This window comes from Podarcis tiliguerta, assembly GCF_965153285.1.
Source record: "Podarcis tiliguerta genome assembly, chromosome: Z".
NCBI lineage: Eukaryota > Metazoa > Chordata > Lepidosauria > Squamata > Lacertidae > Podarcis > Podarcis tiliguerta.
Window position 1 is genome coordinate 32,374,078 of NC_139553.1, and position 24,405 is coordinate 32,398,482.

The 24,405-nt window shown below is 44.8% G+C and overlaps 1 protein-coding gene across 2 annotated transcripts in view; it reads left to right on the forward strand.

Moving 5' to 3' along the window:
• Positions 1-2,874: 2,874 nt before the first annotated feature.
• XPNPEP2 (X-prolyl aminopeptidase 2) overlaps positions 2,875-24,405 on the forward strand; it is a 35,321-nt gene continuing 13,790 nt past the window's right edge. For both annotated transcript variants that reach the window (XR_014507409.1, XM_083424224.1), the window contains exons 1-13: positions 2,875-3,129; positions 7,291-7,364; positions 8,330-8,440; positions 9,687-9,750; positions 11,644-11,748; positions 13,674-13,760; positions 15,872-16,018; positions 17,200-17,301; positions 18,126-18,207; positions 19,202-19,400; positions 21,227-21,316; positions 22,053-22,162; positions 22,701-22,778. Coding sequence is in view for 1 of the 2 variants with exons in the window: in XM_083424224.1 (XP_083280350.1) it covers positions 3,081-3,129; positions 7,291-7,364; positions 8,330-8,440; positions 9,687-9,750; positions 11,644-11,748; positions 13,674-13,760; positions 15,872-16,018; positions 17,200-17,301; positions 18,126-18,207; positions 19,202-19,400; positions 21,227-21,316; positions 22,053-22,162; positions 22,701-22,778 (1,298 nt within the window). In the remaining variant the exon portion in view is untranslated. The remainder of the gene's footprint in view (positions 3,130-7,290; positions 7,365-8,329; positions 8,441-9,686; positions 9,751-11,643; positions 11,749-13,673; positions 13,761-15,871; positions 16,019-17,199; positions 17,302-18,125; positions 18,208-19,201; positions 19,401-21,226; positions 21,317-22,052; positions 22,163-22,700; positions 22,779-24,405) is intronic.

Below are 24,405 nucleotides of genomic sequence, written 5' to 3' on the forward strand. Positions count from 1 at the left end.
GGCAGGCAAGAAATTTCTGAAATAAATACCTAATAATTAAATTAAATATTTAACAAATCAATGATGATGACAATAATAACCATCACCACCACAGCATGCAACATAACAGGAGTCTGGGGTACACTCAACATTTTTCCTTGAGTAGAAAATCTATTTATTTCACGTGATTCATATACCTCTTACTGTAATAAAGCCTCAAAGTGGTTTACAAATTGTACATTTGGACACAATTTATTCACATCATTGTAAAGGTAAAGGTAAAGGTACCCCTGACTGTTAGGTCCAGTCGTGGATGACTCTGGGATTGCGGTGCTCATCTTGCTCTATAGGCCGAGGGAGCCGGCGTTTGTCTACAGACAGCTTCCAGGTCATGTGGCCAGCATGACTAAGCCGCTTCTGGTGAACCAGAGCAGCACACGGAAACACCATTTACCTTCCCACCTGAGCAGTACCTATTTATCTACTTGCATTTTGACGTGCTTTCGAACTGCTAGATGGGCAGGAGCTCGGACTGAGCAACAGGAGCTCACCCTGTCATCTGGCTGGGTTTCCCCAGCCACTCTGGGCAGCTTCCAAAAGAATATTAAAATACTGTGATACATCAAACATTAAAGGCTTCCCTAAACAGGGACAGCGCCACCTGTGTCCCTTCACATCATTGCACCCTTAGTTAAACAAATGTCTACAAAACTTTCTGCCCTTGAGCTCATGAACAATCTCTTTTGCATTACAGCACTATCTGGAATGACATTTCCTAGTGTTTTATTCAATAATGATTTCGTGCTTAAAACAACAACAACAAAAAACTACCTTGTAATTTATTTCTTCCTTTACCACCAGGTTTCAGGCTGACTGTTTTCAAGAGAAATGCAAAGCCGACCACCATCAACTTCCTCTCTATTAAACGTCAGCAGCATCAAAGGACGATTTCCTCTGTTTATTATCTTCAGCTCCTTTCAAGTTGCTGCACTTTGGTTTTAAGCAATCTGTGTTAGATGAAACCACAGAGCAGTTCAGCTAGAGTACATTGACTCTGATAGGACGAAACCTTCACCAGTCTGCGTACTCTGGTTTGGGGCAGGACTTGCTGTTTGAGATAAACACGGACTTCCCCAATAGCTTAACCCTTCTCCTGCCTTCAGCGGTTAGGCAATTTTAGATTCTGGAGTTATTGGGGTATGGGCGTTTGGAGTGAGAGCGCATTCACTCCACGTGCTTCAGAATAAACAGCTGAGCTGTAATGTGGGGGGGGGGGGGCGGCTTTTGTTCATTCAGCTAAGTGGGACCCTGGACTTTTACCCCAAAGTCCCATTCAGACGGTGCCGTTTCTTGCCTGCAAAGTTCAGTCCTCTCTTCCGATGCTCCTAAGCTCATTCTGTAAATAAAAATTCCTTTGAGGGGGAAAGAACTGCCTTGAGGGAGGGGGTGTTTTTCTTTTTTTCTTTCGCAATAATTTTTTTTGTATTCCAAAAAATAACTGGGTCCAAGTCTAGTAATATAATACAATCTCCACCAAAATCAAAATTAAAGAAATCATTGAGTTTGTAGTGTCATTTCAAGCATATTCTTAAGACGTTAATGGTTAATATAGCCTCTCCACAGCCAAATTTGAGTAGTTGGTGGGAGTGAATTGTTATCTTCTTCCCTTACATATGAAAAGAAAGAAGATCAGGTTTCAACAAAGGTATCTCTCAAAGGTAACAACTTTTGCTACGCTCTTAAGTGACAGCCAGATCCCAAATGTTGTTGAACCATACCTGGAGGTGTAGCTCAGGCTGAAATTTCCAAAACTCTGAGCAGATTTTGCAGTTTCACACATTCCCTACACTAAAAAGGAAAGGAAACCTGAACTAACACAAAGCGATATTTGCTCCTTCTCCATAGAAGTCAGTAGTTCTTATCTACTATAACAGCAGATTCATTTACGACTCTGCCTTTGTTAAGTAGCTTAACAGGGAGAAAAACAAGAGTACTTTAAGAGTACTGTATTTGCAACTAACAAAAGCATTACTTGCCCAAAGATGAAGGTGAAGGAGAAGAGGAGCTTCTGGCCCAAAAGAAGGTGTTTTAATATAGTTTGGGCAGTTTTGCCTAAGTATGGAAACTGAGCACATTGTACTCTTATGTACATGCTGTAAACAGCATTTCTGTAAATGCTATCTCTGACATTGCCTGTCACATAGGTACTTAATAAGCGCAGAACCTGACATGTCTGACCCCTGCTTTTTCAAACTTGACATTATCGTTATCAGCTTTCCAACCAAACAACTTTTTTTTTTACAGCTCCACATTTTGTATCCACCTGCACACTAAAAAAAAAACAACCACCACCACAACCACACACAGGGTAGTGACATCCTGCCAAGTTAAATTATTTTAGCTTATTACATATAACAAGACAAAGGTTTGAGATGTACAGAAAAGAGCAATGATATTATCTGGTCCACAACTTAAGAAAGAAAATGATTATGAGAAGAGAAATGGTTATTGCAGAGATATAAACAATGCCACGAATAATAAGATCATTATTCCACACAGACGGGGTGGGGTGGGCAGGTGTATGTGCTGGGAATAATTTGTGGGAAAGAGAGGTATTTAATCACCCCACCCACCCACCCACCTGCCAATTTCACCTACAATTACCCCTCCCCACCTTGAATCACATTATAACAGCAAAAGACACAAGACTGGGAAAGGACTTTGTGAGGATAATTTGTGGTTTTGCCCTCAGACCTTTGAAGCATTCGGCGAATAATATGACCTAGCTGTCTTGCTTAACTGCAAAAAAAATCCCAAGAAAGTGTTCCAAGAAATAACAGGACTCCTCTGCTGCCTGGAAGTTGGACTTTGCACCCCCATCATGTGCCTCATTATCTGTTTGTTTTATCTGGTGAACACAACCTGATCTCTGGAGCACAGAGACTGATGCAATCTGGAAAGTTATCTGGGCTCTCTTGGGCCACTCTGCCACAAGACGCACACATCTGTATTGGCAGACACAGGTCTTCTAGCGCTGGCCGGTGTTTTAATCTTTCTTCAAAAACCTTACCTTGCTGAAGAGTCTCCAGTCTGAAAAGGACATGGCCTGCTCTACCCGCATCATAGCAGTCTGGATTTTTCTTCTTCATGGTATGTACATTGGTGGAACAGGGACCGTGGAAAAGAAGGAGGGAGGGCTTGTCTGCAGAACCATCCCCAAAGGCCAGGCCAGTCCATATGACCACATGTTCATGGTGAGTATGGCAGAACTGAATGGATCTTCTGGGCTGATTTGGCACACAAGGTTGACAAATTTTTGTTGCTTTTCTCATGAGCATCCAGCTCGCCATGACATTCCACTTCCCTCAGATTGTTTAGGGCCTGCACATTCAACCGCTTCAGCACCTGCTAGCCATGAGGAAAGCCTTGGTTTATTGAGCATTCATCCCGATTTGCTTTCACAAAGCTTTCACAGAGGTTAGATTATAGTATTTATTGAGCATCAGGGATGGGAGGATCTTATAATTTCAGTTCACATTTTGTCATTCTTAAATTTAGCTCAACACATTTCTGCAGAAGTTTGCTACTTAGGGGCAGGGAAAGTACTCATGGAAATTATTCAGCATATCAGTGCAACTTTTCTTCTCATAAGCACATTTTCATATGTAGCTATGACCGATGTACATATTTTTGCAAGCAATTTCTTCTAATGCTATGCATTCTTGTGTGTTATTTTCACTAATGTATTTGTTTTCACACACACTTTCTCCTAATACATTATTTCTTTTGTTAAACACTCTGGTTGGAGAACTACATTGCAAAATTTAGTAAGTGGGAATTTCGAAGGATGTCTGTGTTTCGGTTCTCATATTGTTTCAGAAACTGCAAATTTAGCTTTAAAATGTGAACTGAATATAATTTCTCCCCGATCTGGATCAAGCATTCATTCTGATTTGCTTGTGGGGAGCTTACATATCTTCCCATTTATCATTTGTTCAACCACACTTTTCAATGCATTTCTCTGTCATTTTCCAAACTGCAAAAACAAAACACCAATATGCATTATATTAGGAGAGTGTGCTTTACCCAAATGTATATATTAGGCAAAACTGTGCACACAAACAAATGTATATTAGGACAAATCATTACTAAAATGCTGATGAATTTTCATGAGGGCTTTATTTCCTTTTTTTAAAAAAAGTGCAAACTGGTGTAGAAATATGGAGAACTGAATTTAAGAGTGGGGGGAGGGGAAGAATCTGAGAAAACTGAGAATTCACCCATCCCTACTCTTCACAAAGGGAACCTGTAGAAAGAGCAGAAATGTCCTGCTTCAAGTCCTGGCTAACTCTGATGCCTCGTCAATTCAGACTCTGGTAAACTGCTCAATGGCATTCTCCAGTCAATTTATGGCACTTAAAATGATAAGCCGGAGGGATGCTCAGCAAATCCTACATTGTGCCAAACATAGCCAAGAACCATCCAGTCTATGCTTATCATGTTCCATGATTTGTGTCATTGGGCTTCCACCCTGTTATCAGCTGCTGTTCCCTTTGGGGCAGCGGCAGAGAACAGACACTGAATTGTCATTAATTGCACCTGTCAATGCAAGCACTGGATGCAGGCATCATGCAGGCTAACTCTCCAAACTCACAACAGTACGAATCAAACTACCGTATTTTTCGCTCTTTAAGACGCACCAGACCATAAGACGCACCTAATTTTGGGAGGAGGAAAACAAGGAAAAAAATATTCTGAATCCCAGAAGCCAGAACAGCAAGAGCGATCCCTGCGCAGCAAAAGCAGTGATCCCTCTTGCTGTTCTGGCTTCTAGGATAGCTGCACAGCCTGCATTTGCTCCACAAGACGCACACACATTTCCCCTTACTTTTTAGGAGGGAAAAAGTAAGTCTTATAGAGCAAAAAATACGGTATCTCCCCTACCCCATTCCCAGGCCTTTTCCCCCCTTGCACCTCTTTTTCTAGGGACACACACACACACACACACTGCCCATCCCCATGGCTTTTGCAATTTTAAAAGCAGCAAAAGCTGACAGGAAGATATAGTCAAACTACCATTAGCTGATTCTGCCTGTCATTGGCTCTGCCTCCACTTACTTCTCTCCTGTCTGCCCCCCCAATCCCAATGGGCACCAGCCAACACTGCCCAGGAGCCTAAAAAGACTCCTAGGATCTCAAACCATTTTTCTTTGTTTACTGTACCTACTTATTTATGTGTCCTTTAACAGTGTCTCAGCATGCAGACCATATTAGGGAAAGGGAACTTTTCCTGGCGTGAAGATAAAAGTGACAGACATAGTTCTCCTTGTTTGATTTCTTCCTGTCATCAGGTGACTGTTAATTTGAAAAGAAAACCCAACAGGAGCATAAAAATAAAAGCAGACCCACCCCCCCAAATTTTCCCTGTGCTCCATTAACTCTATCTAAATATGCTTTCAGCCCTGAGCATGGCTAGCTGAATTTCTAAGGCTGCAACACAGAGCCAAAGTACTGTATAGCACCGCATGCTCCTTCGATGATGTAAACCTCTGCCTGCTGCCAGCAGGGAAAACGTGGCACATCTGGTGCCAATTGCTAGAGCTGATTACTCTCTTGCCATCCTTGCTAATGGAACGGACCACACACTCTCACGCCAAGTGTCATCTCTCTCTACTGGAAACCAATGGTAGCATTAATCCAACGGGATCAGCTCTGCACAGCCTCTTCTCAACAGGGGCAGTAAACTTGAAAAAGTTCAGGAAACTTGTACAGTTTGCCTGGGCAACTAGGATCAGTGCAGTACACCTGAAATCAACAAAGAAGCAAAGGCAAATGATCATTGGGACTCCTATAGGGGGAAGAGCCATAGCTCAGTGGCGGTAGAGCATTTGCTTAGCATGCAGAAGCTCCCAGGTTCAGTTCCCAGCTTCTCTGGGTAGGGCTGGGAGTGCTCCCTGCCTGAAACTCTGGAGAGCTGCTGCCAGCTAGTGCAAGAAATACAGAGCTAGATGGACCAATGATCTGACTCCACAGAACAGCAGTTCCCTACATTCCAGATTTAAATATTTATGTATCTTGTTGGTAAATTTTTGCAAAGGTAGGCTCATTCACACTTGCAGGTTGATCACTGCAGGACCAGCTGATGATTTGCATGTGTGAATATGCCACCACTGAGTTAGCCACCAGAAGTCTTGTCTAAAGGTTGCAAAAGGTAAAGGGACCCCTGATCATTAGGTCCAGTCGTGGCTGACTCTGGGGTTGCGGCGCTCATCTCGCTTTACTAGCCGAGGGAGCCGGCGTGCAGCTTCCGGGTCATGTGGCCAGCATGACTAATCCGCTTCTGGTGAACCAGAGCAGTGCACGGAAATGCCGTTTACCTTCCCGCTGGACCGGTACCTATTTATCTCCTTGCACTTTGATGTGCTTTTGAACTGCTAGGTTGGCAGGAGCAGGGACCAAGCAACAGGAGCTCACCCCGTCGTGGGGGTTCGAACCGCCGACCTTCTGATCGTCAAGTCCTAGGCTCTGTGGTTTAACCCACAGCGCCACCCGTTGTAATGTGTCTTAATTTGCAATACAGACCTCTGTTTGAAGGGTTGCCAGAAGATAGCCCTCTCTTTGAAGGGCCGTCAAGTCCAGTTTAAAGATATAGAACCAGGAGCACTGGTTGGTTCTTAAAAGACTAGAGTGGAAAGCTGAAGTGGTGGAGCCTCTGCCTCACAAACAGGAAGATCTCAGGTTCAACCCCCAGCATCTCCAGATAGGGAACATCCCCTGCCTGAAACCCTGGAGAGCTGCTGCCAGTCAGTGTAAACAATATTGAGCTAGATAGGACAATGGTGTGACTCTATATAAGGCAGCTTTCTATGTTCCGAGCAGACTATACATATGTGGAGGGTTCCCCCACCCCAGCATATTTACTTTTAGAGACTTTCCTATTCCCTGAAGCACGATACCTGCAGGAGACTGGCTTCCCTGCTCACCTTCCCCAGATATTTAAGGCTATATTTCCTCTGTGATACAAGAGGAGATGTGAAATAAATATTCCATGCAAGCACTCAGTGAATTATAAATCTAACCCCTGGCTTCCAATGAGGGTCCTACTCAGACTGGACCCAATTGAGATAATAGGCATGACTGCCTTAGGTCCAATAATTTCAATGGGTCTCTGAGTAGGACTTTAGCATTTTAGCAAACAACTGCAACAGGACGGGGGAACGAGCATTTGGCCATACATCCCCTCCCCCGCTCCCCATACACAACCCAGACATTCTTACTCGAATATGAATGGAGTGTTTCATTCTTTTTTAGGCCTCATCACAGGTTACCCCAGGAAAAGAAGTTCTGACTCAGAAGACATCAGAAACTGTACAATCACCCCTCCGGTGAGATCCTTAATATTGCTCAAAATTGAGGAATCTATTATTTGTGTTTGTGTGTGTGTGCATGGGGGGGGGGGAGAGAGAGGGAGAACGCCGTTCCCAAAATGTCTAGCATCTAGGGATGGCAGAGAAACTCTATTCAGTTCGCATTTGAATCAACTTTATCAAATTCACACTTAACTGAAACAATACACCTACCTTAAAATACAGCTGTGCTCTGAAATTAGCGCTTATCTGAATTTTGTGGTGCAGTTCTCCAACCATCTTTTAAAAAATAATAATGTATGTATTAGGTTAAAACATGCATAAAAATAAATATACTCATGAAAATAACATGCAAAAAGGGCATCACAAAAATGTGAATTTTAGTTCAAAACTGAATACAGTGGTACCTCGGGTTAAGAACCTAATTCGTTCTTGAGGTCTGTTCTTAACCTAAAACTGTTCTTAACCTGAGGCTAATGTGGCCTCCTGCTGCCATCGCGCCACCACCACACAATTTCTATTCTCATCCTGAAGCAAAGTTCTTAACCTGAGGTACTATTTCTGGGTTAGCAGAGTCTGTAACCTGAAGCGTCTGCAAACTGAAGCGTCTGTAACCCGAGGTACCACTGTACAAAAGTGTGCATATTGGGTAGAATTGCATACAACGATGTGTATATTCAGAGAAATGTGCACTACAATGCTGACGAATTGTCATGAGGATTTAAAAATAAATAAATTGCAAATTGCTGCAGAAACGTGTAAAAATGAGAAACCGAGAGAACGAAAACTGACAGATCCCTACGAAGGTGTAGTCCAGCCCTATGAAGCACCTAGTCTGGCAGCCTCTGAGGTCCAAGTGTCAGTGCTTTGCTGAGACTGTGAGGCAACATTGAGAAGGGGCCAGTGGAGGAGTGTGAATGGCTGCCCTGACCCCCATTTCTTCTTCTTCTGCCCTTGTACTGATCATCCATTTGTGCTTTCAGCACTTGCCTCCTACAGTCACCAATACGAGTGAGCGCCTGAGCGCCCTGCGGCTGCACATGCAGTCTCACAACGTCTCTGCCTACATCATTCCTGCCACGGATTCACACATGGTAAGGCAAAGGGTGCAGTCGTTCCACCTTTATCAGGGGTGGGAAGGGACTGGGTTCTGTCCAAAAAGAAACACTACATTTCCAGACCTGAAGCTACAAAGATAGGATGGCAAGTGTGTGTCAAGGCCTCGTAAGAGACCTTGCCATGTATATGGCTACAGATTCCCAGGAGTAGCAGAAGCAGGATAGGTTATGCAAAACAATCTATTTCTATATGGTAAAGGTGCAGGTGGCACTGTGGTCTAAATCACTGAGCCTCTTGGGCTTGCTGATCAGAAGGTCAGCGGTTCGGATCCCCACGATGGGATGAGTTCCCATTGCTCTGTCCCAGCTCCAACCTAGCAGTTTGAAAGCACACTAGTACAAGTAGATAAATACCACTGTGGCGGGAAGGGAAAAGGTGTTTCCATGCACTCTGGTTTCCGTCACTGTGTTCTGTTGCACCAGAAGCGGTTTAGTCATGCTGGCCATGTGACCCAGAAAGTTGTCTGAACAAAAGCCATCTCCCTTGCCCTGAAAGTGAGATGAGCGCTGCAACCCCATAATCGCCTTTGACTGGACTTAACCGTCCAGGGGTCCTTTACCATTTACCTTCTAATTTGCATATATCTAGACACTTTGTATAATGTATGCAGATTGCAGAATTCTGTTTTTCTGGACACATAATTTTGATTTCCTATCTGCATAAGTTTTCTGTTTTCTTTTGGGGTTTTTAAGAGGAGATAATAGGGACGTGGGTGGCGCTGTGGGTTAAACCACAGAGCCTAGGACTTGACAATCAGAACGTCGGCGGTTCAAATCCCCGTGACAGGGTGAGCTCCCGTTGCCCGGTCCCTGCTCCTGCCAACCTAGCAGTTCGAAAGCACATCAAAGTGCAAGTAGATAAATAGGTACCACTCTGGCGGGAAGGTAAACGGCATTTCCTTGCGCTGCTCTGGTTCATCAGAAGCGGCTTAGTCATGCTGGCCGCATGACCCAGAAGCTGTACGCCGGCTCCCTCGGCCAATAAAGCGAGATGAGCGCCGCAACCCCAGAGTCGGTCATGACTGGACCTAATGGTCAGGGGTCCCTTTACCTTTAAAAGGAGATAATATACTGGTATGTTATTAGAAAGGGGAACCTTTCTTGCACTTAAGTGCATTGCAGGGGGTTGGACTAGACAGCCCTAGAGGTCCCTTCCAACTCTACAAATCTATGATTCTGTGAAGACAATTCACTGCACTCAGAGGGCTTTTCTGTTTCCCAGAGTGAATACATTGGTGAACGGGACAAGAGGCTATCCTGGATGACAGGCTTCACAGGATCGTCAGGTAAATACTCTTTCAGACTTACCTGGTCTACATTGGCCAGGACCCTAAGATACACAGGTCCTGAACAATAAATGGGGGACGTGTGGCCCTTTGCAAGTTGTTGGCCTTCAGCTCCCATCAGCCCCAGCCAGCACGGTCAGTTATTAGGGGGGATAGGAGCTCTGTAGTTCAGAAATATTTAGGTCCCAGGTTTCCAATCCCCAGCCTAGGCCTAATACAGACTTCTGTTCACTGGGAGTTAGAACCAGCACCTAAATGGAATGCCAGGTTAATGGAATGTGCATAGAAATATCAACAGCACATTATTGTTAGCAAAGTCGCTTCTATAACACAGGAGTCCAGAGTGAAATGAAATCCTGATAACACATTACTCAGAAAAGCTGAACAATACAGTATATAAATTGGGAAGAAAAGAACAAAGAGATTTTGTCTTTATTACTTCACAACATCCACATAACCAAACATACAGAGAAAAGAATTCCCTCAGAACTACACAGCCAATCAGGGCATGTGCTACCTCAGCAAAGATCATTCACCCCTGCCTGGCTGTTTCCCTCTCGGCTAGTTGACTTTAGCATTAACAGAGCTAACCCTTAAGCCATATGTAGGGAATGCCTGATTCTCTGGATGTTGCTGAACTACAATACTTGGCATGATCGCTGTCAATTGACTCATTATGAACATGCAAAGGAAGGAAGGCAGGGAATAAATGAATTTTCTGAATTTTCAAATAAGAAAAGTAGCTGCATTTAATGTTCTAAAGATGTTGGGAGGTGTCATATTCAAGGCACTGTATTTGCTTGTTTAAAATAAAAAAATTAAAGGGGAGGGGGACACAAAGGGCAGAAATTCACCATATCTGATTTCTCACACCTGTAATGTGAGTGTGAAGCTTGCATCGGCAAAGATTCACATGTGGTCTAAACTTGGCGCTCATGTTCTCTGCGTCTTTTCATTGACATCATTTATAAATCATAGAATCATAGCGTTGGAAGAGACCACAAGGGTCATCGAGTCCAACCCCCTGCCAAGCAGTAAGTCCAACCCCCTGCCAAGCAGGAATGATGCACTTCACATGAAAGAGCACTCACAACATCGGTTGTGAAACACATTGCCACATCCATTCTACACCATGCATATAAAGGACATTTAAAGCACATGGCTCTCCCCCTGCAATGAAACCTGGGAACTGCAGTTTATCATCACAGAGCTACAGTTCCCAGCACCCTTAATAAACTACAGTTTCCGGGATTATTTGGGAAAAGACATGTGCTTTAAATGTATGGTTTGGATATGACCTATTTAGGACGTGGGTCTAAACCACTGAGCCTCCTGGACTTGTCGATCAGAAGGCGGGTGGTTCGAATCCCTGTGACAGGGTGAGCTCCCATTGCTGTGTCCCAGCTCCTGCCAACCTGGCAGTTCAAAAGCATGCCAGTGCAAGTAGATAAATATGTACCACTGCAGCAGGAAGGTAAACAGCATTTCCATGTGCTCTGGTTTCCATCATGGTGTTTTCTTGCACCAGAAGCGGTTTAGTCATGCTGGTCACATGACCCAGAAAGCTTGGACAAATGCTGGCTCCCTTGGCCTGAAAGCGAGATGAGCGCTGCAACCCTATAGTCGCCTTTGACTGGACTTAACTGTCCAGGGGTCCTTTACCCTTTACCTTTTATTTAGGCCTTGGTTAGCTCTGGGATACCAAGACATAGTAAAGAAGCTTATAGGCATGTACAGAGTATATTTCCTTCACCAAGTAGTAACCAGTTCCAGCAAGTGCTAGGAAATAGGGCTGAGGAATGTGTTTTCAAGCAAGCTCAGGTCATAGCAACTCTGATTTTAGGAATTTATCATGATACACACACATTAAATTGTTCTGCTTGTTTGTTGTAGGGACTGGTGTGGTCACTTTGCAGAAGGCTGCGCTCTTCACTGATAGTCGCTACTGGATCCAAGCTGAGCGCCAAATGGATTGCAACTGGGAGCTGCAGAAATCAAGTTAGTGCCCACCATAAAAATGTATTGGGGTGCAGTTCCCCCTCTGGCCACCAGGGCTGCATAGAGATAGGAAGAAATTCAATTCAGCTCACAATTAAATGTGAACCTTCTTAATTAGCTTTTCCTGAAACAATATGCAGACTGAAACGCAGCCATCTTTCACAATTGACACTTCTGAATTTTGCAGTGGAGTCCTCCAGCCAAATAATGTGAAGAAAAATGCATCTACTAGGGCAGAGTGTGCATAGAAATGCATATATCAGTGAAAATAACATACAAAAATGCATTGTACTAGGGGAAGTTGCTTTGTGAAAATTTGCATACAAAAATGTGAAAATGAATATATTTGCACTAAAACGCTGGTGAATTTTCATGAATACCATATATATATATATATATATATATATATATATATTGCACCCAGATGTGGAAATGCAGAGAAGTGAACTTAAGACTGGAAAAATGAGAAACTGAAATCGACAGGTTTGTTCATCTCTGGTGCCACACGCCAGCAGACAAGCCCTTCTAGACTAAAGAAGGTGTCCTAGGAGACCTCAGTGTGAAATGGGTGACCAGGTCAGACAGATACTCCAACCACAAGCCCTGGGCTGCTTCCACCGTGTGAATTTCTTGTGAAACAGCTATGCTCTGTTCACCTACTTTTTTTAATGAGGCACCTGCATAGCTAATTAACTAATTTCATTCATTAGTCAGTGCCCATAAAATATCTCAATATGAATTCACAATAAATTCACATCAGGAATAAAAGCAATTAGGCGAATTCATATATGAAAAACAGGCACAGAGACTCAGGAACCGCTGACACGTGACACCTACATCTGCTAGGATTCAGACTCAAGTCTGCTGACCTTTATCAAATCCATCACAGAGCAACTGGTCCAGGGCTGGCATAGTCTCTCATGATTGCTTCATATAGTTATTGAATAACATTGGTGGCAAGATGGTACTATTTGGAAGCCCCCGGCACAGCTGCCAGGGAGCCAGAAGGCAATTACCTGAGACTATTCTCTGAAACCAACCTTGGAGGTGGTATCAGAGCCACTGTAAAACAGCATCTCTTGCACCCATCTTCCCCCCACCCTAGTCTGTGGGGGATACCATGCACAGTGGCAGCAAACGCTTCTGAGAGTGCAAGTAAAAATAACAGCATCACCCTATCTTTCTCCTGATAAAAGTCATCTGTTGGGGCAACAAAGGTCAATCCAGTCCCATAACCAGGACTGAACCCAGATTGAAATGAATCAAAACAATTGGTTCCACCCAAGAGCGCCTGGAGCTGTTACACCACTACCCTCTCAATCCCTAAATCCGAAAAGGGAGTGTTTGTAGCTGGGCAGTAGTCACTGCAAATGAGTCCAGTGTGGGCTTTTTCAGGAGTGATCAAATCACTGCCCCTTTGACAATTGCCAGGACCACTTGCAAAGATGCCTTAATCACATCCTGGACCCACTTGAACCATACCCGCTGCCCTGTCCAGATTCATCCAAATATGCTGCTGTGTGAGAGCCAGTGTGGTGTAGTGGTTAAGAGCGGTGGACTCGTAATCTGGTGAACCGGGTTTGCGTCTCCGCTCCTCCACATGCAGCTGCTGGGTGACCTTGGGCCAGTCACACTTCTTTAAAGTCTCTCAGCCCCACTCATCTCACAGAGTGTCTGTTGTGGGGGAGGAGGGAAAGGAGAATGTTAGCCGCTTTGAGACTCCTTAAAGGGAGTGAAAGGCGGGATATCAAATCCAAACTCCTCCTCCTGTGATGTCAGCATCAGGGAGGCAGTTCCACCCAACGACATTGGGTGCTACTGGCTCTGCCATTGAGCTATGGCATTAGTTGACTCAATGGCCAATGTTACCAATGGAATTGCAGCTAGCTTCTTCTCACCAGTGTTCACTCTCCTTTCTCTTGCAGTATGGATCAACTCTATTGGGCAGTGGATTCTTCAAGAAGTTTCAGCTGGGGAGAGAATTGGATTGGATCCCTTCCTCTTTTCTATTGGTAAGAAGCATTGTTCGTCACATCCACACTATGCATTTAAAGCACATGGAATCCTGGGAACTGTAGCTTACCCCTCACAGAGCTACAATTCCCAGCAGCCTTAACAAACTACAGGTCCAGCTCGCACAGCCCTTATTCCGCCTCTGGTCTGTGTTTCCTTTTGGAAAAACGAGGCACAGCAGAGACTATGGTGTCTTTATGATACATGGTTTATTTACACATATATACAACCTGAAGCCTAGCTAGAGCACCACAAGGTTTCTATTTCCCCCTTGGTTGCAGTCTTGCAGCTCAGCAGCAAATCAGTAATCTCTAACTTTCCCCTGACAGCTTGCATCACTCTGTTCCTCTCAAGCTTTCATTTTCTCGGCCTCAGGAAGAGGCCCCACCCTTTCGTGATGCTAATGGTTCATTATCCTCAGGCCATCACCTCAAAGGGAATTAAGACGACTCCATTACCTTTCAACTCATGCTGATTTCCTAGCATTAAGAAGTGCCTAATACACAACACAGGAAGTCTGCCCGGCATAATATGCTAATTAAATTATTAGGATGCAGGTCAAATACACACATGGATCTATGTTAAACACACATGAGTGCGCCTATTTCCTGATTCTAGCATCCCAACTTAATTAAATTCTAACACTAACCCGATCCAGAATTCAGGTTGTCTTGCACCACAGATTCATAATAATACAATAAATAAAACAAGATTACTTAAACAACATGCAGCATCCAATAGGAAAAATAACAAGAGAGCTTCACAGTTTCAGCTTAGTGCTAAAGACACCCCTCCCATTATGTTGCTCAGTGTCCCTCGCTTGCATTCACTTGCAGGGCTCCCAAGCACAAGGAGTTGGGTAGTTGCTCAGTGGGCGATTTTACCTAAGAGGGACGGAGAGGCCTAAGTCCACCCAGAGTCTAAGAGTAACTGCTCTACTACAGGTGACTTGCTCTTCCCCTCTCCCACAGACCCTGGCCAAGGAAAGCTGCTCTGTACCTGTGGGCAGCTATGGAGTCATTTTCAGTCCCTGGATTGAACTAATTCAGTTTAATTAACTTTTTTAAAAAATCAGAATAACGCATGAAAGCAGTTGCTATAATTTCCAGGTGAACTGAATGTGAATTAATGGCTCGTCCCCACTTCCACCTGTCCAGTGCAAAGAAAGCATGATGGGTCTGAGCAGTTTCACCTTTGCTCCCCACCCCGCCCTGCTTCCCCCAGAAAACATGCTCTTTAGCAATTAATCGGAACAAATGGCAATCTGCAGGAAACCTGATTGCCATTTGCTGCAATGCAACTCTAAACCGTGGGTTTTCCTAGGGGTAAGCAGTGGGGAAAACAGAAGTAAGATAAGCCCTCAGTTCCTTCTGCAGCGGAACTTGGGGAGGTTGTATAAATTCAATTCAATTTTCATTTTCATTCAATAATTTTATACATGGGACACCACTGTGTTTAACTCTGTGTTTGAGTATGGTCACTGCATTTCACATTTTTACCTATCTAAAAAGTACAGTGGTACCTCTACTTACGAATGCAATCCATTTCGGGGTGCCATTCGCACCCCGAAAAGTCCACAAGTAGAGTGCCACTACCGCATGTGCGCGAAGTGCGATAGTCCGCTTCTGCACATGCACGAAGCGCACAGATCGCTTCTGTGCATGCGCATGGGGTGAACCCAGAAGTAAACCCAGAGTTTGCTGCATTCATAACCTGAAAAGTCGCAACGTGAAGCAAACGTAACACGAGGTATGACTGTAATGCTGCTATTTAAGTTCAAATATTGTAATTGTTGGGGGGGGGGGGACAACCACTCACATTACATAGTGTGTTTCAATGTTCTTTTAAGTATATATTCTAATTTAGCAGAACGACTTGTAAGATACTGAAGGCTGGGGGAAAACCACCAAGGATGACATGAATAAACTGAATTTAACTGTGGACTGAACTGGAACGGAATCAATTCCCTTTGGGAACAAAATTAGTTCCTTTTCTGTAATCGTTCTTGGCTGCTGTTCAATGTGAACCGGAACTAATTTCTTCTGGAAATGATATTTACAATCACTGGTGATTTTTCCGCATCTACCTGCTTGACATCCTCTTTCCGCAGAAAACTGGGAGAGCTACAACCAGGCCCTGGAGGGTTCAGATATAATCCTCGTTCCCCTAGAGGACAACCTGGTGGACCAAGCATGGGGAGCACAGAGACCTCCTCCTCCCACCAACACCATCTACCAACTCAATGACAGCTTTGTGGGTATGTTCTTGAGCCATGCTTGGACTGGTGCCAGCCTTCCTGGGGAAGTGCCACACCTCAGTGGCAGAGCTCCTGTCCAGAACAAAGTCCTAGGTTCAATCCCCAGAACCTCCAGGTACATCAGAGAATATCCCCTGGCCCCTGCCTGAAACCCTGGAGAGCTGCTGTTAGCCAGTGTATACAGCACTGAGCTAGTTGGCCAATGCTATGACTATAAGATGGATTCCTGGTATGCCCCACAGAGGACCTTAAGGTCCATGAATAATCATAGTTTAGAGGTCCCAGGCCCTAAGGAAGTCAGACTGTCCTCCATCAGGGCCAGGGCCTTTTCAGTGCTGGGTCCGACCTGGTGGAATGCTCTGTCCCATGAGACTAGGGCCCTTCAGGATTTCACCTCCTTCTGTCGGGCCTGTAAGACAGAGCTATTCTGTCTGGCCTTTAATTTGAATTCAGCCTGATCATTTATTTCCCTTCTCTTCTCTCCCCCTCCCCTTTTATGAAGATCACCTTCTCTGAGACCCCACAGCTAATTCTCCCCTGGCCTCCTCGCTGGCCCACGTATGACCAATTCAGCCAGCCAGCCCTGAGGGTTATCTAATGCTTATTTCCCCTAAATTGATTTTTGAATTTTGAATTTTATTGTTATCCATGCTTTTATACTGTATTTTATGCTGCTTTTATAATTAAGTGTTTTAAATTTGTTGTTAGCTGCCCTGAGCCCGGTTTTTGAACCGGGAAGGGCGGGGTATAAATAAAAATTTATTATTATTATTATTCCTATGTTCATACATTACACTAGAGTTAGAGTTTTCTCTAACATTAATGAAGTTTAGGGGAAGCAAGAAAAGACACTCAAGTTGGCATGCTTCAGTGTTCTTATATTCCCTGGTTTGACTTGGCATCAGACAGATAAGTTCTTCTGTATATATTTCCTATTTTCATCTGTTTGGTTTATCTCTCTTCCCATTGCTTATGTAACTCCGTAATGTGCCCTGTACACTGATAGCCCGATGCTGTCCAGGTTTTTACAGCTGCCTCTAATACCTTCATTTCTGGACCATCGAAACTGGTTCTTAACTGCACATGGTCCTGCATGAGGCCCTCATGGAGGCACAAGGTTAGGGAAGGGACAGGTGGGTGCCAAACAACCTCCCATTGCATCTCACCTCCTCTTCTTTCAGGGAGCAGTTGGCAAGAGAAGATTTCTGTTATCCGGACTCAGATGGAGAATCATGGCAGGAAGCCCACAGCAGTCCTGCTTTCTGGTCTCGAGGAAACCGCCTGTGAGTGCTCCGTTGTAATCAAGTTAATGCACAGCTTGCTTTCTATATTTCCACATTGCCTGTTTCTGCAGCCTCCTCAGCTATGTCAGTACACATTCCCTTTGTTGTCCTCACTTGCTGTTCCTGAGCTACCCCCATCAGGGCTGGCTTCAGAGAGTGGCATTGTTAGGAAAGCTTCTGATGCTTTGGAAGCAGAAGGTCACGTGTTCAGCCCTGTGCTTCTTTAGGTAGGGCTGGGAAGTTCCCTTTGTGAAACCCCAGAGAGTTGCTGTCATTCACTTTATACAACACCGAGCTAGATGGACCAATCACATCCCTGCCGATTATAATTGTACAGTGGATTGGGAGATCTTGCACGTCAAACTCTTTCTCCCCAAAAGATCAGACTTTTTTTAGTAAGGAAAGTGATTGGAGAACGTGTTGATAACATTTCCTTTGGCGCAATGTCATTTAACCTCCCCACAAACAAATCAGAATGAATGCACAATAAATATCCACCAATGGTCTGATCTCCCTGCAAACAATTCAAAATGAACGCTTAATAATAATAATAATAATAATAAAAGATCATCTGAATGTGCCCTTATATAGTTTGCACACCACCCCAATCTGAGCTGTGCAAGATTCCAGGGATTTCAGAACGACGCACATTCACTTCAGGGCCTTCTCCTCTGCTTCCCCCGTGACTCTAACCCTGTCTCCGTTCTCCAAGCCACTCTTCCCATAACCCTGCCCTGCTTCCTTCAACCACTTAAAAGCCTCCCGGGCAAATAGAAGTAGAATGGGGGAAATGGAATTTGTAAGAAACTCCTGCCTTTCCACAGGGCTCTTCAATCTTCGGGGAGATGACATCCCTTACACACCTGTCTTCTACGCTTACACACTTCTCACCAAGACAGATATCAGGTACTTGAGCAACTTACTCACTGTCTCAGACAAGGGTCTGGTTCAAACAAGTGGGATCCAGAATAAAATGGCTGCAGTGTGAGATGCTCTCCTCAGGGTGCATGCCAGCCAGCCATGCCCTCTTCCAGAACACTCCATTTCCTATCCTCCATTTCCTGTTTTACCTCCCCTCCCGCAAAACAGAAATACAGCATTTTGTCCTGACTAAGCATTAGGGATGAGGGAGAAATTCTATGCAGTTTGTATTTACAGGCAACGCTACCAAATTCTCACTTTCAGTCTTCATATTCTTCCAGGAAACACAGCCCTCCTTCAAAATTCTCACCTATCTGAATTCTGTGGTGCAGTTCTCCAGCCAAACAATGTTAACAAAATTCCCATAAGTTCCCTGAGAAGAGGGATGGGCTGTTTTGAAACCACTTTTGAAAACTGGAGCTCTGTGAGAGAAATAGAGGCAGCCTAACAGCTCTCAGAGCCCTTAGCAAACTATCCTTCCCAGGATTCTTTGGGGCAGGGGAGGCCATGACTGTTTAAAGCAGGGGTCAGCAACCTTTTTCAGCCATGGGCCGGTCCACTGTCCCTCAGAACCATGTGGTGGGCCGGACTATATTTTTTTTGGGGGGGGGGATGAACAAATTCCTATGCCCCACAAATAACCCAGAGATGCATTTTAAATAAAAGGACACATTCTACACTTGTAAAAACACCAGAGAGACCCCAGAAATAACCCAGAGATGCATTTTAAATAAAAGGACACAGTCTACTCATGTAAAAACATGCTGATTCCTGGACCATCTGCAGGCCAGATTTAGAAGGCGATTGGGCCGCATCAGGCCCCTGGGCCTTAGGTTGCCTACCCCTGGTTTAAAGCGATTTTTACTGTTTACTAGCACATTAAATGCATAGTGTTAGAGGGGGCCAAAGTGAATCAACAAAGTAACACACAGTTGTTTGTTCTTCCGACCTCACTTGGTTTGTCTCCACACCTCCTTAGTTTGTTTGTGAACCAGAGTCGACTGAGCAAAGAGGCATCCCAGTCGCTGGTCTCTCAGTGCCCAGGGCCCTTGTGTGTGCAGGTGGAGGACTATGATCAAGCAAGCGCAAGTCTGAGAAAGTATGCCCAGCAGGATGGCGTTCGAATATGGATCGGGACTGAATACACCACCCTAGGACTCTATCGAGAAATCCCCCTGGTAAGTAAGAAAGATGGAGCGACTCATGTACAGGGGAACCATTGAATCAGAAAGGAGGCTGCACTGGAAAAATTGGAGGAGAAGCATAGATATCTGCCTTCCATTGAGTCAGACCATTGGTCCATCTAGCTTACTATGGTCTACTACACTGACTGGTCAGGGATGTGGGTGGCACTGTGATCTAAACCACTGAGCCTCTTGGTCTTGCCAATCAGAAGGTTGTCAGTTCAAATCCCCACGACGGGGTGAGCTCCTGTTGTTCTGTCCCAGCTCCTGCCAACCTAGCAGTTCAAAAGCATGCCAGTGCAAGTAGATAAATAGGTACCACTGCAGTGGGAAGGTAAACAGCATTTCCTGTGCGCTCTGGTTTCCATCACGGTGTCCCACTACGCCAGAAGCGGTTTTGTCATGCTGGCCACATGACCTGGAAAGCTGTCTGTGGACAAACGCTGGCTCCCTCAGCCTGAAAGCAAGATGAGCGCCACAACCCCATAATCGCCTTTGACTGGACTTAACTGTCCAGGGGTCCTTTACCTTTTATCTTACCTTACACTGACTGGCAGCTGCTCTCCAAGGTTTCAGATGGGGGGCACTCCCAGTCCCGTGTGGAGATGCCAGGGATTGAACCTGGGACCGTCTCTCTGCAGAGCAGATGCTCTGCCACTCACCTATGGCCCTTCCCAGGTGAAAAGGAAGAACATAGAGAGTGAGCCATCATCACCACTCATGGTTTGGAAACTTAGGATAGGACTCTGCCTTGTACTAAGTCAGACTAGCTTAGTATTGTCAACCCTGGGCCCATCCATACGGGAACCCCTTTTTGTTTGCTAAAAGCAAAAGTTTTGTTATGTTTTCACATGGCATCGAATAGTACATCACCTCCATTCACTGTGCAATTAAAAACATAAGAGCTTGCTGGATCAGGCTAGTCCAGCATTCTGTTCTCAGTGGTCGACCAGATGCCTGCGGGAAACCGGCAAGCAAGACCTGAGCACTCTCATCATGCAGTTTCCAGCAGCTGGTATTCCAAAGCATGCTGTCTCTGAGAGCATAACCAACATAGCTAGTAACTTCCTGCACAGGAAGCTCCCTGCATGGTTTTTGCATGCTGTTTGCTGTCTTAAATCCTGCAAAGTTTCTGCACCACCTGACAATGTTTGCAGTGGGTGGCAGTGCATGACAACTGAGCTGCCGAGCCTTGCTTTTTAGGTCACACAGCTATTATTAGGCACACCTCTCCTTTCACTCTGGTTAGGGCATATGTATTTGCACAGAAAGTTACCTGTGCAGAGGCGTGGTTTTTTTCCTGGGTGGTGTAACTGAAGTCTCTTTTTTTCTGCACTGTATTTCACCACAATGCCTTGTAGAACTAACAGGGGGAAAGTTGTGAAAATGAAATAAAATGCCATGTGAATGCAGCCTGAAATTGGAAGATTTGCTAATCCCCCTAAACCTAGATAGACCTTTCATCTGATCCAGAGGGACTCTTCCTCATGTCTTATGTTTGTTACTTCACAAGTGTTTTTTATGTTGGGCTCTGGGATTGAAACCAGGCTCCAGGACCAGAGCCCTGCCTCAAATGGAGTTCATTGAGGGACACAGCAGACATCAGGAGATGATCGTGCGTGCATGCATGCAGGCACTCTAAGATATGCTGTGAGAACTGCCACACATAGAATGCAGCATAAGCAAAGGGGAACTGCGCAACATGCTCTGCGAGTGATGACAAAGGCCTGCCTCCAGCTGGTCTGTTTCAGGGTAAGCCAACAGATGCATCCCCTCTGAGAATGGCCTGTTGACATGGCTGCCTCCTTCCTGTCTTACAGGAAAAAGTCTTGGTAGAGGAGTACTCTCCTGTCATGATCACCAAAGCAGTCAAGAACGCCAAGGAGCAAGAGATGCTGCGAGCTGCCCATGTATGTAAGCCCACCGCGAGTGCAAAAGCAGTGGAACGTTGTGGTGCAATGATCTTGTGAGTTTAGATTTGGGTGGAAGCTCAAGGGAGTTCTCCTAAAACACAGCAAGTGGACCCTTTACCCATGACTGGTCTGGACAGTGTTGCCTGAAGCCTTTGGGGCTGGCACCCATCAGGACTGGTGCGGGAGAGGGTGGCTCCTCATCTTTGACAGTTTCGGGGGTTCTTCATCAAGTATCAACTTGGGGGAGGACCCACAAGGGGATCTTCAGCATTGAACTCTAGGGACCCTGCCTGCTCACCAAGATTCTCAACCCATGGGGTTTCTGTTTTGTTTTCTGAGGACTCCATGTCCAGTATCTGGTCAGGGCTAGACATGATGCCGGTAGAGATTATATCATGAGGCCATGTTGCAGCCATATAGTCTGGCTCCAGCCAACTATGGTGCCTTCTGCAGATGAAAACTTGATGCAGGGTGTAGACAGTCAAAATGGGACATCTGTGAATGATGTGTGCATTCCGGAACAGACATGATGATAAAATGATATTTGAATATTTATTGCAATCATGTGTTTCATTTGGTTTTGAGAGAGAGAGAGAGAGAGAGAGAGAGAAGGGTGTTTTTGGACATGCTCATAAATTTGCAACGTGGCTATTTATTATTTTGCTGTAAGTTTCTCTGTGTACTTATTATAGAAAGGCAGGATAGAAATACTAAACAACGATTACAATCACAGGTACGAGATGCCATTGCAGTGATTCGGTACTTGGTCTGGCTGGAAAAGAATGTTCCCACCGGTTCTGTGAATGAAATCTCTGGCGCCCGTTATGTAGACCAGTTGCGTAGGTCAGTCTGAGCAATGCTTCATTTAGGCTAGTTTTGCCATGGTCTGATGATTATCACATTGTGAGAACACGGAGGAAGGCCTTTTCACTGGTGGCACCAGTGTTGTGGAATGTCCTCTCTGCTGAAATATGAGAAGCCCCATCTATAGTGGCATTCCCCCGGCTATTGAAGGTACACCTGCTTAGACAAGCATTCATTCCCCTGAACTTGAACTTCATGACCTATCTATTTTAATTGGGGGTTTTAAAAACTGTCTCATTGTTATGCTTCGGGTATAGGGTGGTATAGAAATTAAATAAATAATTAAATAAATAATAAATAATAAAAATAATGGTATTAAATCTGAGTGGTTTTACTATTTTGGTAGAGTTGTTTTATTCTTTTATTTTAATTATGTATGGAATTTATAGTATATTTTATGCTTGTAAATGGCTTAGAAGCTATTGTGGCATGTGAAGAGTATGAAAATCAATCAATGGTGATGACGCTGCGGAGGGTGAAAAGGGTGCCAACCAGAGTTTTCTCTTTCCCTCCACAGAGAAGAGGCCAACTGCAAGGGACCCAGCTTTGAGACAATCTCCGCCACTGGTCTGAATGCAGCTCTGGCCCATTACAGGTAGGGATTGAGGAGAAATTTGTTTTGGTTTGCAAACCTACCGGATTCACATTTACCAAAACAATACAGGAACCGAAACACAGGTAACCTTCGAAATTCACAGTTCCACAACCCAAAACTCGTAGACAGCTCCCTCTCTCAGAACAAAAGTAGTGGAGGACTCTACCATTTGCTTCTCATATCACTCACCATTTCCATCTCCTTAACTAGGGCCTATAATTAGAGATGGATAGGGATGGAGGGCTCTGCCTTTATCAGTTCCCCCCTTTCCTCATTTTTCCACTCTTAAATTCAGTTCTCCACATTTCTGCAGAGATCTGTGATTTGTGAAAATTCATCAGCATTTTAGTGCAAATTTCTCCTAATAAACATGTTGGTTTTGTTTGTATGCAATTTTGACCGATGTACACATTTGGAGGCTCCATCTGCATTATACATTTAAAGCAGTATCACCCCCCACTTAAAACGGTAAGGGCTTCCCTCAAAGAATCATGGGAACTGTAATTTGTTAAGATTGCTGAGAGGTGTTGCCCCTTCCCAGAGCTACAGTACCCAGAGTATTTTAACAATCAATCCCTCTTCCCAGGGAACTCTGGGAATTGTAGCTGTGTGAGGGGATTAGAGGAATCCTAATAACTCTCAGCACCTTTAGCACAGTTCTCATGATTCTTTGGAGGAAGCCATGACTGTTTAAAGGGGGATGATATTACTTTAAATTATAGAGCATCGCAGTAGGCTACATTCCAGCAACACAGAAATCAGGCCGGAAACACACGATCCTATCCACACGATAACATTTAAAGCACATCTATGCCACTTGAGCAGTCACAGCTTGCTCCCTTCGAAACCTTGGGAACTGTAATTTCCCCCAACAGGGCTACAGTTCCCAGCACCCTTAACAAATGGCAGCTCCCAGGATTCTTTGAGGGTGATTGAAATGCGTCAGTGTGGCCTCTTCTCTCCCCATCTTTCAGCCAGACCCAAGCGCCCAAGGAGGAGCACAAAATGGGGGTGGTGAGAAGCGTGGCCAGGGGAGAGGAGGTGTGGCCTAGAGAGGCAGCCAGTCCAAGGGAGAGCCCCAAAGGGCCAAACAGAGAGGTCCAGAGGGGCAGATTTGGCCTCTGGGCCTGATTGTTCCCTACTTCTGCTTTACTGCCTCCTTGCATTCTCCACGAGAACAGTTGAAAAATTGGGTTTGTTAAAACTGGCATCACAGCCTCTGAGAACTTAGGCTTGGCACACATTACCACTTACTTTGGCTCCAGTGCAATCCCACCACTGGTGTTTGAAGCAATGCACACATGATACTGAGCCACGGTCCCTATCCGCACTGTTGTTTCTTGAGATATACCGCTGTTTGATGCAGCTTCTACCGGATTTGAAAACCTAAACCACGTTCACTTCAAAGTTAAGCTGAGGCGGGTACATTCAAAGCAGATGTTGCACATGTACAGATGGCAGATTCACAAAGAGCAATGCTGGGCTGGGGGTGGGGGGAAATCAAACAGTTAATGTGCATCAGCTGAAGACATCAACCCACCCCCTCACTGATTTGAACAGCAACATGCAAGCGCAGTGTTGTTGTTGTTGTGTGCGAGAGAGAGAGAAAGAGAAAGAGAGAGAGAGA